The 20,440-nt window shown below is 46.2% G+C and overlaps 1 protein-coding gene across 1 annotated transcript in view; it reads left to right on the plus strand.

Annotated features, from left to right (window-relative positions):
* The first annotated feature begins 978 nt into the window (after window positions 1–978).
* The window catches only part of LOC147900370 (vacuolar protein sorting-associated protein, putative (DUF1162)), a 249,522-nt gene continuing 230,060 nt past the window's right edge, over window positions 979–20,440 (plus strand). Inside the window, exons 1-4 of the mRNA XM_087376703.1 lie at window positions 979–1,200; window positions 1,368–1,445; window positions 17,460–17,572; window positions 18,579–18,684. Coding sequence (XP_087232829.1) covers window positions 1,083–1,200; window positions 1,368–1,445; window positions 17,460–17,572; window positions 18,579–18,684 — 415 coding nt within the window. The 5' untranslated portion in view covers window positions 979–1,082. The remainder of the gene's footprint in view (window positions 1,201–1,367; window positions 1,446–17,459; window positions 17,573–18,578; window positions 18,685–20,440) is intronic.

Consider the following 20,440-nt stretch of genomic DNA (forward strand, 5'->3'; position numbering starts at 1 on the left):
TAGTGCCAAGTATTGTGCTAGTTTGTTTACCCTACCCCTAACCTATTATAAGTTATTAATGGGCATTAAAGGTTGCCTTACTACCTCAATTACTTTTCCTTTCATTAAAGCAGGGCCATTGGCTATTTTAGAAAGTAGTTGTTAATGGCATTAAAGGTTGCCTTTCTTTGGTACTACCTCAACTAATCTTCCTTTTGTTCAAGGAGGGCAATAGTGGTTTTGCACCTTGTGAACAAAAGTGAGGCACGGAGCAACAACAACTCAAATAGTAGGGTGTATGCTTACAAGAGCTGGCTGCTCGTGTTCAACTCCTGCTATGTGCAACATTGGTTCTGGACAGGATGCCCCTTAAACGGACCATGGGTGGGTGAGCCCCCCCCCCCAAAAAAAAAGCAACAATAGACAAGTCACTACGAAGGGATGAATAAAACAGACCCACACATCTAAAAAACTAATGAACATGAAGGACTGGGACCATATTTGAAACACAACCGAAGAGCAATGATTGAAAGCTACGAACACCACTTTTCCAAGGTCATGCGTCTTTGCAGGCAAAGTCATAAACTGAAGAATGCTACCCTGTCGATTGGACTTCTTCAAAGCTAGGACGAGCAAAGACAAATTGCACTACGAAGGGAGGGGTAGAGACGTAGGAGCTGCGAGCCAAAATAGAAGAGTATGGGCGGAAGATGCACCAGGGTTGATGCTTCTTTAACGACCTCATGCAACTGTGCATTGTGGATGAATGGGGAGAATAGATGCACAAGTCGGGCAAGATTTTTTGTGCTCTCTTCCAAACAAAAGTGAGGCTAGAGAAAGTGCTAACAAAAGCGAGGCTAGCAAAAGTGCAAAGTCAGCATATGAAGTCATCGAGAGGGACACGTCATACAACGTTTGGAAAAGTTTAGGTCTATTTGGCAATTGTTGTACTAAGCTTTGTAAACTCACCATCAATTCAAAGTTTTTGATAATCACAATCTCCTCATATCAGTCCTAGTTCTTGTGAACGAGCTGCAATCTTTGCATCTGACTGAGCTTTGTGCCATTAAATTTGATGCTTAACGAACGCTCTTCCGAACAGTATGAGGCTGCCTATGGCCAGCATGCTGGAGGGATTTGTCTCCCAGCTGCTGGCTGACTATCTGAGCAACTACGTAGAAGGCATCCAACCAGAACAATTCCGCCTGGGAATTTGGAATGGTAACGTTTCTTTAAAACGCTAAAAGCATTTGGCTACCGGCAATTGCAATTGTAGCGAAGGCATCGAACAGTTGCGATTCCAATAATCGTAGCGGCTTACCATTGGCCGAAATCAATCCTTAATCTCACCAAAGGGCAGTTTACAGGATTGTGGATTTTGCATGCAGGTGTTGCTGAACTGGAAAATGTCAGATTGAGGCTGGAAGCGTTTGATTATTTGCAACTCCCATTCGCTATCAAGAAAGGTCTGCCGCAAAATCATTAGATCGAGATGCTCGAATCATGATCTTAGGTTGCAATCAAGGAGGAAAGCAACATCGGTTTCTAATAATTTCAAATTACGTTTCTTGTTATCAACAACAAACTACAATTAAACACTCCCTTTGTTCTGGATCTGTACGTGTCTAAAGAATCAAATGAGAATCTACAAGCTCCAGTTCTTGGTTTCTATTTTTCGTAAAAGCAAGAAGTCCATGAGAGTGAGAGATCAAATAAGTAGAGCTTGTAAGTCTTGACGTGAATATATTCTAGTCTTATGGAGGTACGTAGCTTTTAAGTCCTGACGTAAGTCGAGGTGGCAAAATGGTTTGCAAAGTGATTTTCAGTAGAATGGGCTCTTACTATACACAGTGTACTCAGCCCTGACGTAAATGGAGCTGGTAAATGGATTTCGAATCTTCCTGTGTCCAGAGTACTCAAGCATAAAGCATATATATAATAATCGTGTTTATTCCTATTAATCATCAAACATTCTTTTGAAATTGTTGGGGAATCTTATGTCATTGACATTTCAATCCTTTGAATCTTCTTCCAAAGTTCTACATGAACACGCATGCAGGGAAAACCAACCATATGATATAGGTGTGATAAGATGCTCTTAGATCAAGCTAAAATCACTTTGAATCAGTGTATGAAAACTTCTCTCTCTTTAAGAGGCTTTCAAGAAGCAACTGGTCAAGCTGAAGAATAAAAACTTAAAGAAGGACATCATGAGGAAGAGCCAAAATTGGTGGATCTCTGGCTTGACCAATATTTAGAAAGAGCCAATGAAGAGGGGAACAAGAATATATCGTCATACTCTAAAATGAGAGAGAGCCTAAAGGATAGCAATGTCCCACACTCTAAGAAACCTCTTGATAGGGTATTTTGCAGCCTGTCACTTGCCAAAGCACATGCCCCCCCCCCCCCCCGCCCTTCTCTTCCTTTTCCCCCCTCCCCTCCCGAACATTGTCTCTCGTGTCCCGCGTGTCGCCATTCACGCTCTGCATAGGGCATGTGATCTGCGTCCAAACTTGTGATCAGGTCTCGCTATCTTTGATCTATGGCCACCAATGACCTTGGTGGCATTGAGCAATTAATTTTGGAGAGCATGATATTTAGTGACAATCCCTCCATACAGAGCGCTTTGGAGTTTTTTTGAATTTCAAAATTTTAACGCTCTTGAGATTTAGAGACGGTTCTGCAAATGATCTTAACTGCATTCAGCCACCAATTTTGATACTGAGAGGAACACCTATAAAGAGCCCATTTCTGTACCTGACTGGACTTTCTATGTGCTAGTAAACAGCAGCACACATTTAATCTCTCCATTACTGATGCTCTCCTTACACCATTTCTGACCCATAGAAGTGAAATCTTGAGGAGATAGGGTTTGTCGATCTCTTGCCAATCTTATGGGATAGATCAATGAACGAGGATCCTAACTGACTGACCAAACTCAAGTTGGCACATCTCTCACAAATGTAATGTTGATATCTCATGGAATGCTGAGCCTAGCAGTTGGAAGCATCTTTGGACTATCATTCTGTCACGTACTTTCGGAAACTCTGCACCAAACTGAAACCATTCCATGGACGAAGAAGCCTGTGACTATGTCAACTGTGAGTGCTTGTGAACCTGAAGAAAGGAAATCCAAAACAATTGAAGGGTCTAATTCAACCTGTCAATTATGTGGCACCCTCTGTAAACCGTGTACAATCCACTTGAATGAAGAAATATTTGTGGCTGGTTTAGCGTCAAAAGCCACCTTGGCCAGCATCAATGGCTGGCCCTGGAGGACGTGTATGGTGGCTAGTGCAAACCCTGGTGTGGGCAGAGATGGTGCCAACAGCAGGATAATGTGCAGGCCTCAAAGGCAGCCTGGTTGGCCTGTTCAGGTCAGTCAACGGAGGGCTGCAGGCCCGGGTAGGAGACAGACCACAAACCTGTCGGCCTGCCATATGCCAGGTCGGCAGTTAGGTGGGCCTGTCGGCCCTGAACAGGTTGGCTGGTTTACAGACCAGATTCAGTTCGGGGGGGTTTTATCCATGATATAAAGAGCCCCACCTGGATTTCCACCATCTATGGATTTCAGTCTACAGATCATCTTTCAGGGTGAATAGCAAAGGCCAATTCAGTGATCGATCGACATGAAGGAGTTCTAGCAACAGTCCCAGCCATCTGCAGCATACCTAGTTGCAGTCCTACACTGTGTAGGAGAGCATAAGAAGGTGAATTGGAGGGAGCTTGGTCTATGATGGACATACATACATACATACATACATACATACATACATACATACATACATACATACATATATATATATATATATATATATATCTCAGAACTTTGCAGGAGTGCTCTACCTTTGAGCAGCTACTGAAGGACGACAGGGACTCAACAGAAGGTGAAGGCAAGAAAGAGGAGTTTAGAAAATGTGTTTACTATGATAAGCCAGGAACACCTTGCAAAGGATCGTAGGAAGAAGATGGCTGATCAAGCAGAGGAGGAGGAGCAGTGGTTGCTCCCAATATCTCCGAGGTGAGGTTTGGAGACCTGGGTGACGATGTTTATGCAGGACATTGTGAAACGGTCCATGGACTTGGACTTTGTGGTGAAGGACCGCTGATGTTGCTCAATAAGGGGAGGGCAGTACCATTGGCAAAGATAAAGACAGGATCTTGAAGGTCACCATGGGTAGTTCAAGACTACACAGTTGCATGATGGTAGATGGTACTTCTGGGAGGTACCCAGCTTGCTTCAATGGCAAGCAATAATCCGAGTTTCCAGGGTCCATGTTGTCAATTTGGTTTATTGGAGACATTAGCAGTTTGCTTTGGGGTGACTGTCAGTCTTTCTATGTTGCTAGGAGAATGGAGGGTGAAATCCTTCCGTATGGACAGAGGGAAAGCTCTCATTGTAGAGGCATTCGGTGCCTGCTACAAGATTGCCTTAGAGGTTGGTGGTGCAGACTTTGAGGAGTTCAGGATGTTGACCAGAACAGGTGATCGGGAGGCTTCACCATTGATACATAGTTGCATCATATTGGAAGGGCTAAGTAGTGAATCAGTTGAAACCTTTCAAGGGGAGATTGGTGATCCAAAGGACCAAAGGAGGATACACATACTTCTCGGAGATCAGGTGGTGTTTTTTGGATCAATTTACGGATGTATGAAGGGGACGACTGGATGGATCTGTTGTTGGTACATGGATTGAGTAAATGAGCTGACATGTTCATGATCAAGATCGACAGTGCTAGAAATGGTTGGTGCTGCATGTATGGAACCTGCGTTTCAAGATGGCGCTCATGTTTGGAGCCCAACTGATGGAGCGGGAGCTATGGGGTCTTGGACCTGAAATCAGAGACACCTTTAAATTTTTGTTTACCTCTTTTTTCTTCTCTTTCATTTTCTCTTTTATATTCTTTGTAGATTTTTGATCATTAGAACAACAAAAAATCTAAATTTGTATGATTGGACTTATTCTAGTCTTACAAAGGTATATCTTGGACCTGAAATCAGAGACCCCTTTAAATTGTTCAAGAGACCTTCTCAAAGGGACTTGACGGGGCATCTGTATTGACCTGGGTGTGGGCCCACTGTGGGTTGGTGAAAGGGGGTGTTGGAATATTAGGGTCACCTCCCCACTCGTGAGCCCCCATATCAGGAGGACATGGGGGAGGGTGATGCATGACATAGGATGGGAAAAAGGGGGTTGGTTTAGGACAGCCTCGTGGGTGGTATACAGATCTCCTTGTTAGTTTAGGGCAGCCTCAAGGGCCACCCTGGCCAGCATAATGCCGGGCAGAGGCCCTGAAGAAGGACATATACAGTGGTAAGTGCAGGTCCTGCTATGGACAAAGATTGCGCCATCAGTCAGTCAATGCACCGGCCTCAAATGCATCCTGGTTGGCCTGTTCAGGTCGGCAACGGAGGGCTGAAGGTTCAGGACAGTTTTACAACAGTCGGCAGACATGCAGCAGCTGGTCAGGGCAGGAGACAGGCCACAAACCTGTCGGCGTGCCTGGCAGGTCAGCAGTGGAGTAGACTGAGTTGGCAGTTAGGTGGGCCAGCCAGCCCTGATCAAGTCAGCTGGTTTACAGACCAGGATGGTCAGTTTGCTGGGCTTATTCCCTATATAAGAGTGTGACAATCAGATATCGTAAACGCAAAGAACGTGACGAGGGACTGGAAGAATTAGAAACAGGAAAAGATTGTGTAGAAAGGCCACCTTTCTAAGAACAAGACAACGAGCAGCTACCAAAGATAAAAGAGCAATACGTGGCTCACAAAATCCTAAAAGACGGGTGTCGAAACCTAGTGAAATATTTCGGTTCTCATGACTTGGATAACACAGAAGATACTTCAAGAGACATAAATCCACTATATCGGAATCCTCATGAAGCACAACTGCTTTTTGGACAAGGTTTTCGTGCAGGCATGCATAGGAGAGAACGAAAGAAGAAGCAACTTGCGCAGGGGGATCAATATCTAGAAACCTATAAAGGAGAGAGGCAGAATGGAAAGGTAGAAGTATCATCTCAGATGAAAGAAGCCGGCCAGCAATTGGGAGGCCATATATAGGCCTAACCAAGGGGGTTGGTCCAGCCAACCAGCTTGTTGGCCCAGGTGGGCAAAACCAACCTGCTGGTCGGTCAGCTCAAGGGGGCAGGCAGCCCCTATATAAGGCCCCCCTCTCCCCTCAGTTTTTGCATCAGCCACTGAAGCCTACAGGAGGCAGCGTGGAGCAGGAGTTCTGCGAGATTAGCCAACAGAGAGCTCTCAATTTTGCCCAGCCCCCTGCTGGTTATTTTGTGCTCATCTTTCACCTTGTTTTGCCCTCTGCTTGGTGCAAGGATACATCTGAGTTCTCTCTCTATTTTTCTCTCTTGTATATGCTTTCTATTCTCTATTGTTTGAGTGAGGTCTTCATCAGTGAGCTGCATCGTTGAGTGTGAGAGACGGAGCCGATCCTATTCTCTGCAAAAAGGGTGTGAGGATTGAGTGAGTCTTTCCTCCGTTTCCATCATGGTATCAGACGAAGGCGACCCCGATTAAACTCAGATTTGCACAAGAGTTCTGTGATTTTGATGCCCAACTCCACAACCTTTTCAGCCACTGCTCTTCCTTCCTCCTCCACTCATATTCCTTCTTTTACTGTCCCTAACTTTGGAGAGTCTTAATAGAATTTACTTCTTCTTGAAAAAAAAAAAAAAACTTTGGAGAGTCAGGTAAACTAGATGGGACCAATTTTTTATCTGGAAAGTAAAGATCCGGAGTCATCTAGTGGCTAGGAAGTTTGGGAAGCTCACAACAGGAACGGAGGCAAAGCTGGAGGACCAAGTAGATGGCAAGGGAGGATTTTTTTTTTTTTTTTGGGGCGCAGAAAAAAGGGGAGGATTCTTGTGCTTGTAGATGCGGATGAAGTCGAAGCATGGGAGGATAAAGATGCCCAAGCCCTTGCGTTGATCATAAAGACAACGACAGATTCAGTTATTCCTCGCATAGATGGCAGATACGTCGGTAGAGGAGTGGGCCACTCTTAAGGATCTACATAAGACAGACAACACGTCTCGTATTCAGACTCTTCAGGATCAGCTCTTCTACATGGGCATGGATGAGGGAGATTCTGTTCATGACCACTTGACAAAAGTCAAAGTGGTGAGAGGTCAACTTGCCTCAGTTGGTCAAAAGGTGGATTCAAGTCAGTTGGCACTGCTAACGCTTGGCATGCTCCCTAGAAGCTCCAGAACTTATTTATACTACTCTCTCCTATTCATTGATGATTTTAGTTGTATGACTTGGGTTTACTGCTTGGCCAAGAAATCTCAAGCTTTCGAGAAATTCAAAGAATGGAAGGCCAAGGTAGAAAAGGAGAGAGGGAAGGATGTCAAAGCCTTGCACTGATTGGGGAGGGGTGGAGTACACCTTTGCTGAGTTTAATACTTCGTGCAAGAAGCACAGAATCAAGTGCCAGCTTACCACAGTTCAGACATCTCAGCAGGATGGAGTTGCTGAACGGAAGGACCGAATAGTCATAGTGATGGGTTTGACCATGTTGAGAGGGAAGAGCCTCTTAAAAGCTTATTGGAGTGAAGCCGTGAACATTGCCGTTCACATCCTCAACATGATCAAGACCAAGGCCTTGAAGACATGACTCCCTATGAAGCATATTATGGTAAGAAACTGACTATTTCTCATTTAAGGATTTTCGGTTCTAACGCCTTTGTACATGTGCACAAGGACAAAAGGACAGAGCTGGATTTCAGGAGAAGGAAGTGTATCTTCATTGGGTATAGTGAAGAATCCAAGGCATGTCACCTCTTTGATCCGGTGAAACGACATATACTTATCAGCAAGGACGCAGCCTTGAGGAGGCAGAGCCCAAAATCTGAAGAGGAGATCCAGGAAGTTCCCATTGTACCCCCACCCAAGTTAACCATTAAAGAATTGGAGAAGGCTGAAGAGTCCGAGAAGATAGAGGCAGAGCCGGATGCACCAGTGCCACCTCTGAAGACAATTTCCTCAGAAAAGAAGTTACAACGTGTTATCTGAGAACCTTGCAAGACTCTCGGGTCACAGCCATCCCTGAGACGAGTTCTGGATTTTGGAGGTCTCAGCGCAATATGTCTACTTCCTCCGCAAACTTTGCTATGGTGGCTCAGATTGATGAGCCTAGATCCTTTGAGGAGGCAAAGGATATTACAGAGTGGCAGGTTGCCATGAAGGCAAAGATGCACTCGAGACTTGGTGGAAAAACCCTACAAGCAGAAGTTATTTGGTACCAAGTGGGTGTATAACTCAAGTTCAGGTCTGATGGTAGCTTGGACAAGTACAAAGCCAAGCTGGTGGTCAAAGGGTATGCTTAGGTGGAGGGTCTTGACTTCGATGAGACATTTGCCCCCGACAGCTTGGATGGTGACTATTCAGACCGTTATAGCCTTGGCTCCTCATCATTGATGGCCGATATTCCAGATGGATGCAAAATCAGCATTCTTGAACGGGACCCTACCAGTGGGCTTTCAGGTTCCAGGTTCTGCTTCCAAGGTATGCAGATTAAAGAAGGCATTGTACGGGCTGAAACAGGCCCCGAGTACCAGCGGATCTAAGATTGGGTTGGCTCAAAGTCCTTTAGATGCCAATCTTTGTCTCTTTTTGGGGGTTTGGGGGGGGGAAAAGACTGGTGTAAGTGGATTATTTGATACGGAGACCAAAGGAAAAAGATCTCTATTGTCAAAAAGCTTTTGATGGAGGAGTTTGAAATGTCAGATCTAGGATCTCTCCATTATTTTCTCAGGATTGAGGTCAAGCAGAGTAAGGACAGCATATTCATCTCAAAAGAGAGATATTGTCAGGCCAGTCTGGCGGTCATGTCTGACGAGGTCAGGCTAACCCGACCAGACCTGGTTGGGTCAGTGGGCCAAGTTAGCATAACTGGTTGGTCAGTTCACTGCCAGATCCACTCCCTCTATATATAGCACTTGGCCCTCTCGTATTCACACATTGTAGGTGCAGTTCCAGCCTACTGTTGGTGTCATTCGAGGTGCAGTTACCAGAGGCGTAGCTCAGCCCTAGGGTTGTGATCATTCATTCGAGTTTTCTCAGTGTTATATACAGAGGTTGCCATGGTTGGCTCTCGATTCCTCCATGAGGTTGGCAGCAGAGGGAGACGAGCGATGCTGGAGCCTGGTATGCACGGACTCACAGATGGTTTGTGAGCCTAGGGTTCCACATCAATAGGATACGTCCTTTTCAGTACAATTTAGATGCCCCTCCGGTACTCCCACCCACCATCCCGATCGGGCCACACACCAACCAGGTCATTCGAGAAGATCTCCTGCAACTACACACCTTTAGGACCTGGTTGGAGCCGAGTGAGCTTCCAATGAAGCTGAGTTTCTACAGAGATTATTGTCTTCGTATTTCGGAGGAGGGATTCATCACACCACCGGGGCACACTGAGCTTCATATGCCTCACTCACTACAGATCTCCATCGGATAGTTTTGGGTATCATCACACCGCCTCCGCATAGAGAGCGGCAGAGCAGAGGGGATTCCTAGGAAGCATCGCTTATGCATATTGTGCGACTGTCAGGAGGTTGAGTCGGAGGAGCATTTTTTTTCAGGTGCCCAGTGTACTACGAGATCCGAGGTCGCTACCACTGCCTCTTCAGAGATAGCTCCGGTCTCCTTTCCAGATTCCTCGCCTACCCAGATCAGAGATACCTCGCGGCCTTCATTCACGAGGGGGTCCGACACAGAAAGAAAGAAAGAAAGAAAGAAAGAAAGTTTATTAAAGTCTTCGGAAGACCGATGGGTCTATGAGACTGTGAAAATCCTGATACAACGAGCTGTGGTAGTGGAGCTACTAAACGAGCATCCATACCAATGCAAAATGCAAAATGCAAAAAATGCAAAAATGCAGAATGGTAGTACTAAGTCCTAAGTACAACATAGTCATGTCGATGGTCGACTATATATCAATCTTCAATATCATCATCATCCCGAGCAACAGCAAGATATCAGGATGGATGAGGCAGTGAGGCATGAAGTCGGCAATAGAGTGCTGTCGCCAATCAGAGGTGCGGTCCTGGCACGTCTCCTGGTCGTAGCTCTGCGTCTAACCAGGGCTACTATGCCCCCCGTCGGTCGGGCTCCGACTCTAAACAAGGAGGGGATGTCTCCAAGTGTGATCTGTGTGTCGACCCTCTGTCTGAGCTGTCGGGTCACGGGCTCCGGGTCACGGTCATGTTGAGGCCTCGTCTCGTTGGGGTCCATGTGATCTAGCTGAAAGAACTCCGTGATAGAGCTCTGAGAGGGATCAACCGAGGAAGAAGTCTGCTCCTGTCTCCGTGCTCGGAGTATCCTCTCGCGGTGTCTAAGTGCCTCATGAATGAAACCTGCCAAACACCGCTGGTCTGGGTAGGAGAGGAAACGGGCTAAAATCCCATAACTATCCCTGAAGAGGCAGTGGAAATGTCCTCGAATCTCATAGTACACAGGACACCTGAAGATGAAATGCTCCTCTGTCTCAACCTCCTATATGTCACATAGTGTGCATATGCGCCGCTCCCTGGGTAGTCGCTCTGCTCTGCCGCTCTCGATGCGAAGTCTGTGTGAAGAGACCCGGAACTGCCCAAGAGAGATTCTCATCGAGTGGGGTAGGTGAATCTGTGTGTATCGTGGTGGGTCAATGAAACCCTCCGCTGTGATATGTAAGAAGTGATCTCTGTAGAAGCTAAGCTTCACTGGGAGTTCACTTGGTTCCAACCAGGTCCGAAAAGTGTGTAGTTGTAGTAGATCCTCAGGGATAACCTGGTTGACCTCGTGTGATAAGAGGGGAGAGAACGGAGCATCCATGCTATACTGGAAGGGAGGTAGTCTATCCATGTGGAGCCCCAGTCGCTCAAACCATCTCTCTGTACGTGCATACCACCACCTTTGATCTCCTCCTGCTGTAAGTGCCATAGAAGAGGATAGAGCTATCCATGGTAGCGTGCTACGCCCCGAGGTATAATCCCCATATTCCCTAACTCGGTACAGATATGTGATGACCTGAAATGCAGCATCTAGTTGTAAATGTTTGAAAGGTCACCTCCCCATGTGTAAGCCCCCAAATGAGGAGAGCGTGGGGGAGGGAGACCTAGGGCAGGGTGTGCCCAAAGAGAGATTACGTGGATGTGTGGATCTGGGACAGATCTGGAGCATTCATGGTTGGTGGGGTATCCCAAGGATGAAAGGTTGCATCAGGAGCAGCTCATGTGCAGGAAGATGGCGGGGACACAGTGTCTTGGATCAGGCCTGGCATGAGGCACTCAGTGGACTGCAGCAGGACCCTATGAAAGGTGCGCTGACATCAGCATGTGTACGGAGCAGGGTACAAAGCTGTACGGATCTGTACGGGCTGCTGCAGGGCAGTGTACGGAAGAGGTACGGCCAGGACAAGGCGCCAGCAAAGGGCTGCAGCAAGGCGCAGTATAGTGGGTCTATGGGCAGGTATACAGCCTGCAGCAGGGTCTCCAGCAGCAGAAAAGGGGAGCCTAGCAGCAGCCCAAAAGGGCCTGGCTAGGGCCCTTATATAGGGCTGGTTGGGCTGAGCCAACCAGGTCTCTTGGGCGGGGTAGCGAGGAGTGAGGGGTGGCTGAGGGAAGCGAGGGGCTGAGCGGGGGGCAGGGCTGAGCGGGGAGCAGGGGTGGCTGAGCGAGGAGCGGGGGAGCAGGGGAGCGCGGGAGCAAGGACCGAGGGAGAGCGAGGGAGCTGAGCAAGGAGCGAGGGAGCGAGCTAGCGGGGAGCGAGGGGTGGTTGAGGGGAGTGAGGGGTTAGCGGGGAGCGAGGGGCTGAGAGCTGCGAGGGAGAGGGCAGCGGGGCGTGAGCGGGAGAGGCAGCGAGAGAGCGTGAGCGAGGGAGTTGAGCGTGAGCAGCGTGAGCGAGGGGGCTGAGCGTGAGTGTGAGCGGGGGGCTGAGCGTGAGCGAGGGAGCGAGCGTGAGCATGAGCAAGGGGCTGAGCGAGAGAGTGTGAGCGAGGGAGCGTGAGAGAGCCCAGAGAGAGGGTTGAGAGAGAGTACTTACTCAGGTGACGGGGATTGGCCACACCATCAGGCACCTCTCAAAGCAGGATCACAGAGTTCTTCCCATCGAGTGACATTGATCGTCCAGTCTCTAGCTGCAGACGTGACAGAGACCTCGACCCGACGACCGTAGCACGATACACGAGACATCGAGGGGACACACAGATCACTCTGGGGGACCTCCCGTCATTGTTTAGACCCAGGATACGTCCCACGGGAGTCACGGTGGCTCTGGTCTTGTGTCGAGCCTCGTCCAGGAGACCGAGACGCACGGCACCCCTTGATGCGCGCCAACGTCCCATCACCGGCTATGCACCAGCCAGGGCGACATGACGTACGGAGGATTCCGCTCCGCTCCAGTCCTTTTCTTTTTCATTGTTACATCCAGATGTATTTGATTATGTATGATCAGACTTAGGATTCAGCACGGGTGATGATGCTCGTTTCAGTAGCTCCACCCTTACTGTGATTTGTATCAGGCTTTCTTTCAGTCTCATAGACCCATCGGTCTTCCGAAGACTCCAATAAAATTTCTTTCTTTCTTTCTTGCACAGTCTATTCTCTCCCTAGTCACAGAACTGCTCTCTATGCGTTCATATATTCTGCTGCACTTTGCCAAGAGTTCATTCTGGAGTGAAAGAATGCTTGTCGTTTTGTTTGTTTCATATATTTCTTTGAGGTTTGTCAATGCTTCACAAGCAGTTTCTTTAGGATTGTCCATGCTTCAAAGGTAGTGTTCGCAAGCTGAATTTGCATGTAGTCCCTATAATCATAGACCACCTCACAATTCTTTTCTTCCCGCTCTTCTACGTAAGTTGGGTCTACAGGCAGAATCTCACCTTCCAGATATGGTAGTTCTCCCATCTAGCTTGCCATTCTCCATGAAAGAGGAATGGGCATCCGTGAAGCCATACGGGAAGAAATTGAATGGAACTTGGAATTTCTAACTAAAGAAATTAAATCTCTACTCTTCTTTGGTTCTGATACCATGTTAGAATAATTGAGGCTTGCTTGCCTAGCCAAACCCATGTAGCAAAAATGTTTTAAGGGATCTCATAGCAGTCAAGGTCTCACACGAAGACATGCACACACAAGTGACAAAGGCACATGCACGTCTAGAGAGTATAAAATCAATTAGACAGCCAAAAGTAATGTATTTATCATGCTTCAAAATGTGTGTCCCTGCTGGCCAACCCTGCATATGAACCATGGGCTGCAGGGGGCTAGCCCTAGGCTAAGGGAGAATCTAGAGGGGCAAGTCGGTGGAGAACCCTACTTGCTGCAAGAAATTAAAGAGCTTTTCAGGGCTATCATAAGGGCAGGAGTGAAGGCTCCCAATTGAGCAGGTCTGATGGTCACGTGGCTGCCATTTGGGCAGCATCCTGGCTGCAGCACTATGAGCTGGCATCTAGAAGCACTGTTGGCTGCCATATGGGCAGCATGTAAGGCCTCCCCAAAAGGGCTGGGTGGTCTATGTGGATGGACTGCTCACAGGAGCAGTGTACGGGCATCGCTTCAGATCCGTACGTGTGTACGGCACTTATAACGGAATTTGCAGCTTGGGCTGCGTGCGCAGTTGTACGGAATGCGATGGGAGCTGCACGCTTGGGAGTTGTACGGACGGGAGCTGAGAGCAGATGCGGGAGCTGGAAGCAGGTCCGGGAAGGAGAACTGCTCTGATACCAAATGTGAGTTGGAGAGTGAGAGCTGAAAGCAATAGTTGCAATAGAAGAGTGTAGTACAACTGAAGAGTGGGATAGGTTTTGTCTAAGTGACAAAACCTTATCCTTCACTAACCGTAGTTAGTGAACTAACTGTGGTTAGGGGGAAAAACCTCTAAAATGAGGGAAAAGACGTCAACCTTGCTCTAGTCCGTACTCTGTACTGTAGAGTGTCGTCATTTGTACAAGCTGCCAGGTTCGTACACCTGCTATCCGTATTGTCGCGCCAGCCCGTACAGATGTGCAAGAATTTGGGGCATTCCGTATTTGGGGACAGACTTTGCATTTGCTGCAGAGAATTGCAAAAATTTGGGGCTTTTGCAATCACACTGCAATTTTGCAGTGAAATTTGGGGCTTTTGCAGGCAGAGTGCAATTTGTGCAACATTTGGGGTTTTTAGACCATTTGCCTCTTTCTGGTTGCAATTTCAAGCCACAAATTGGGGCTTTTGTGTTGAGAGAGCAATTTTGCAGGTTTCAGTTCACACTGCCTTTCTGTAAGTGTTTTGAAGCACTTTTGGCAGGTTTTAGGAGAGATTGGATGCTCTGGCAGATTTCTGACAGAGACATTACAGAGATTTGAGTTGCATTTTCAGCCAGTGTTTGGCTGTTTTTTTTGGGAATTGTGCACTCCATTCCCAGCAAGGGAATTCAGATTTGCATTTGCTGTATTTTCTTTCTCAGACATGGCCCAGCAAAATCAGAATGATTTCCAATTCAGTGGTCTCTCACAAGAGGATAAGCTGGATGGTACCAACTCCCTCTGGAGTTTTATGGTACGCAACATTCTAATTTCCCGTAATCTGTGGGACTATGTAAATGGGGATGAGATCCGGCCAGCAAAAGTGGCACCTAATACCCCTCCTCAGCAAGGAGGAGGCAGAGGTCGTGCACAGGGTACAGCTGCAGGACAAGTTATTGGTGCAGCTATACCTACCACTCCAGAGCAAAAGAGATGGGATTCACGTGATGCTTTAGCTTTGTCGTGTATTTCTCTTTCAGTGAAAAGATTCATCATTCCGCATATCCGGTCGTGTAAGACCTCAAAGGCAGCATGGTATATTTTGGAGAGCATGTATGCAGCTCGGAATGATGCCAGGGTGTCTTTTTTGAAAAGAGAATTGTCTCATACACATATGGAAGAGGGTGACTCCATGTTAGTGCACCTCACAAAGCTACATGATTTACGAGAGCAATTGCTGAATATTGATGAGATCATTCTTGATTCAGAGATGATTACCACTACCTTGAATTCTCTTCCTGAGTCTTATCTCAGCTTTCATACCTCGCTGAATTTGTCATTGAGGGGGGGTGCAAATCCTTTCAATTTTCACGAGTTGATAGGACTTCTGTTGCAGGAAGAGCAGACCAGGAAAAACATGGCTTCACGAGCAGGTGAACATGCCATGCTTTCAAAATTCAAGCCTAAAGAAAAGGGACAAACAAAGACAGCAGCAAATCAGCCTTCCAGTGGTTCAGGACAGCCTTCTCAAAAGGCTAAGGGTGATGCAGGTAAGCCCAAGAAGAAGGGTATATGTCATTACTGCAAAAAGCCAGGTCATTACATTGGAGAATGCAAGAAGAGGCTTGCAAAAGAAAAGAAAAACAGCTCCGGTATGGTTGTTTCAGATTCAGCTCCTCATGCATCTGACAATGAGCAAGCTACAGCCAACTTTGTAGGACACGACTATGCCTTCTTGTCTTGCATTTCAGACTCTCAATTGGCTGCTCCGGATATTACAGCCACTTGTAATGATGACTCTTATGCTTTTCTTGCATGCAGTTATGATCCTTCCAAGGATGCATCAGCTTTCAGTGTCAATGAGACACTAAATACATGGTATTTTGATAGCGGTGCCTCAAAGCATATCACTTCCAGGAAGTGTCTTTTCACATCTCTGCATCCACCTCCACTTTACTGCTCACAGGGTCAAATGAGGATAATATTGCAGATTTTAAAGCTGAATTACAGACCACTTTTGACATGTCAGATTTGGGGCTGCTACACTTTTATTTGGGGATCCAATTCACTCAAGAGAAAAGTGGCATCATTATGTCTCAATCCAAGTATGTGCAGAAACTCTTGGACAGATTCAACATGCAGGATTGTAAGCCCATAGCTACTCCCATGGAGCCGGGGCTGAAGCTTACAATGCATGATGCAGGTGAATCAATTGATGTCACACTCTACAGTCAGGCTGTTGGATGCCTCATTTATCTCTGCAATACACGACCTGATATTCAGTTTGCAGTTTCTCAGGTGAGCAGATATATGCACAGCCCAAAGACTATGCATTGGCAGGCTGTAAAACGCATCTTCCGTTACTTGCAAGGTACAAAGTCTTTTGGCTTGATGTTTCCCGGGGGGGTGACTTGCAGATGCATGCCTATAGTGACTCAGATTGGGCTGGAGACTATGACACTAGGCAGTCCACAAGTGGCGATTGTTTCTTTTTGGGCAAAGCTTGTATTTCTTGGTTGAGCAAGAAACAGTCTACAGTGGCTACCTCCTCATGTGAAGCTGAGTACAGGGCAGCTTTCACAGCGACAGTTGAATGTGTTTGGTTGCGTCGTTTATTTGCTGATCTTTATCTTTCATTGGAGGATCCTTCTCCAATTCTCACTGATAGTCAGAGTGCTATTGTAGTGGCAAAGAATCCTGTGTTTCATGCTCGCACGAAGCACATTGAGGTTCACTATCACTACGTCAGAGAGAAGTTGCATGCAGGAGAGATCAGTATGATCTATGTGTCAACACATGACAATGTTACAGACATTTTCACCAAAGCACTTCCACGTGAAAAGTTTGAGGCATTTCGCAGTGCCCTGAACTTATCTCCTTTTGGTGATTGATCATTTCCTTGTACATGACATTGGCACTGCAAGGGGGTGTTAGAATTATTGTTATAATTCAGCAGTGACCAATGTAATGTAATAAGTAGGTTAGGGGCACTTTTCCCTCATTTTAGAGGTTTTTCCCCCTAACCACAGTTAGTTCACTAACTACGGCTAGTGAAGGATAAGGTTTTGTCACTTGGACAAAACCTATCCCACTCTTCAGTTGTACTACACTCTTGCAACTATTGCTTTCAGCTCTCACTCTCCAACTCATAGTAATAACAGCCACATGGCCTCGCCAGGCGGCTACACTGCCAAGTCAGCCAGCTAGTTAGTATTCATGTGGCATCTGTTTTATGAGACTTTGAAGTATGCTTGGTGGGAAGAGAAAAGCCTTTTTTTTTCCTTCCATTGCTTGCAGAAGGTTTAATGCAATTGGTAAATGTCAAAATGTGTTGCATAATTTTCCGTAGCTTGCTTGCATATTTTAGACTTTGAGGTTATGAGGCTTCACTCTGCATGTTGATGAAACGTACATTCTCATGGACTTTAAATTCAAGGTTGATAGATATGCCTAACCATGGGGCTCGGGAATTGCTTGCTAAACATGGACATATCCTGATCTAATAGTAACCAAAGCATATGATTGCCTCTAAAAATTCTATTTTAGCAGAATGGAAGATTATGGTAAAAATTTGAGTGTGCTTAGACTGAATTAAATGTGAAATATTCCCAATTTTCTCAAGTTTTGTGAACTGCCGAGTCCGTACTGATATTTGAAGACATAGTACTGAGACTTTTTTGCAAGCTTGTGAGGTATTAACCGATTGTTATGATTTCAAGATGCAATTTTGAAGATGGGTTGGCAATTCCAGGTATCGTCGGAAAGCTCAAACTGCAAGTTCCTTGGAAGAAGCTTGGTTGGGAACCAATACTTGTTGTGCTTGAAGATGTCTTTATATGCGCTTGTCCTCGAGATGAATTTGAGGTATGTGATCTTCTAAAGGGTGGACGATATGTATACGTGGCCTCATGTATTGCTATGATTTTATTGTTGTCTGGTGTGAAGTAAAATTATACAGTTCTGGGCTATTTAAAAAAACTATGAGACGTGTAGTCGAAAGAGAGCCTTGTTTAGTACTGTCTTTGATCACTCAATGTGAGGCAAACTTCCTCACAGATGGAGGGGGTGTAATGATGGTTAATTTCATCAAAAGTAATTTGTGTATTTTCTTAGCTTATGAACAGTGTCTGGTATTTACTATTAAAGAACAATAGGTTCACAGTAATGTGGTGCTCTTCCTCATTGGAAGGTGGCCAAGTCGGTGTTTTGGTCCTTGGAACAGCATATATGGTCCCAAGTTGGTGTCAGAGCCACATGATTACCCCAAAGGCCATGCAGTAAATACAAATTTCAAGAAAAGGGGGTTGCTTTCCTGTCTATTTTGAGACACTGTATATTGTCTGAGGAAAGTTCTCCAGGGTTGTGAGGATGGCAATTTGAAGTTTTCAGTATCAACTCAATTTACTGCCTAGGTAGACTTATTCTCTTCAGGACTGCGAAGCTGAATCAAGCATTTTATGCATGGTATTTTGCATGCATGGGAGTTTTGTCTAAAAAATCTCATAGCTTGTCCGTAATTAGTCACTTTTACAACATCCGTTGCTGAACTATGTGGCTCAAGCTGAATTAAGGGCCTTCCACTTAAGGCTGTTGGAGCATGAGACAGCCGTTTTCTAGGCATAAAACTTACAGGCGCACACGTGCGCACACACACACACATTCTCTCTCTCTCTCTCTCTCCTCTCTGCTTATTCAAGTTAATTGGAAGGAAACTATGGGACATAAGACCCTTATATTCAGTCACATCTCTTCCACCTCCCTTTACTCACTCTTTGGTTTGTTTCAATTCAGATTCAAGATCAAGAAAGCCTTTTGTCTCGCAGGTTTGTTGCTATAATTTTCAGTCTCCTTTGTGCTCTTTTTGACACAGTGGAAAAGTGAAGCTTTAGAAGCCAGATCTTTGGCAGCTAAGAGAGCAAAGCTTGCAGCTGCGGAATTGGCCAAGCTATCAGCCAGGATGTCACAACGTGTCTCAGGTACAAATAATTTTGCACTCACCATTTTTATAAAATTATTTGTTTTTCTGAAATTATTTTGTTTTTTGCCTCTAAATTACATGTGGAAACAAGGTTTTTAATGTTAATTTTGCGTTGGAAAAGCCACCAGTTACTGCCACCTGGCAGCCTTGGAATGCACTGGGTAACGGGGGTCCCACTCCCCACCCCATTGCCATGTAGAGCCTCCCCCACATCCAACAGAAGGCCGGCGGGATAGGGGCCATTATCTTTATATATTCAAGGCAACTCATATGTCATCTTTGCATATGGGATTATTATCCCTCATCTTCCACGTGTCCAATGCGTGCACTAAGGGCCTTTTGCCCCCCATTTTTCCATTAATCCATATTACACTAAGGTACCATGAGGGGGGGTTAGGACCACACAAAGGCCTCAAAGGTCCACAATTTCCAACACCCCCCCCATGGGCTTAACACCACGAGAGAACTGACCAGCCAATAAATGCTGAATACCCACTAAGGGCCAGATCAGCCACAGAAACCTGACCATCCACACACATGGCCGGGTCAGCTAATAATGTCAACCACCCACACACTCATGGCCAGGTCGACCAATCAAATTGCTGGACAGTTCATCATTCACAAGATACCGCCATCAATGTCTGGACCAGCACACTGCAGCCGAAGGACCTGCGGGGTGCCATTTCCCATGGGCGCGCAGTCACTCAGCCAAAGCAGCCGGCCGGCACAGTCAGGATAGATTGCCACCTAGAGCACACACGTGGGTCAGCACATCCCATGCACATGTGCGGTCTTCAATGCATGTTGTAGCCTCCACGAATAGAAGTTCAAGATATGCCGCGCAGTACACGTGTCGGGTCCCACTCTCCGCCCCATAGGCATGGATAGCCTCTCCCACATCCAACAAAAGGCCGGCGGGATAGTGGGAGAGGGACCACATTGTCTTTATATATTCAAGGCAACTCATATGTCATCTTTGCATATGGGATTATTATCCCTCATCTTTTACGTGTCCAATGCGTGCACTAAGGGCCTTTTAGCCCCCCATTTTTCCATTAATCTATCTTACACCAAGGTACCACGAGGGGGGTTAGGACCACACAAAGGCCCCAAAGGCCCACAATTTCCAACATTTTGGACCATCATAGGTATAGAGCTGCTCCCCAAGAGGCTTGTTATTGGTGACCTCATTTGCACAGTTAGCAAATGCGTAGTCGATTTGTAAATGTGTGTGTCCCTGTTAGAAAAGAGGCTTGAATATTTGAACCTCTAATGCAGCGAATAGATCTAGGAGACTCTTTCCAAACACTAAGAGATGCACTCACATGCTGAAACCTCACTCATAAAAATAAGCAGAAAAGAAAGAAGGAGAACTCAAACTCATCTTCATCCACAAGCATGGGAAAAACAGCTGAGAGGAGAGCTAAACATATCTAGCAAAGATGCTGGGTAAATAGCAATCAAGGATGATTGCACTGCTGAGATCTCTAAGGGATGAAGAAAGAAAGAAAGAAAGAAATTTTATTAGAGTCTTCGGAAGACCGATGGGTCTATGAGATTGTAGAAAACCTGATACAAATCATAGTAAGGGTGGAGCTACTAAAATGAGCATCATGACCCGTGCTGAATCCTAAGTCTGATCATACATAATCAAATACATTTGGGTGTGACAATGAAAAGAAAAAAGACTGCAGTGGAGCGGAATCCTCCGTATGTCATGTCGCCCTGGCTGGTGCATAGCCGGTGATGGGACG

This window comes from Dipteris shenzhenensis, chromosome 7, assembly GCF_047967505.1.
Source record: "Dipteris shenzhenensis isolate YYH24624 ecotype China chromosome 7, Dip_SZ_1.0, whole genome shotgun sequence".
Taxonomy (NCBI): Eukaryota; Viridiplantae; Streptophyta; class Polypodiopsida; order Gleicheniales; family Dipteridaceae; genus Dipteris; species Dipteris shenzhenensis.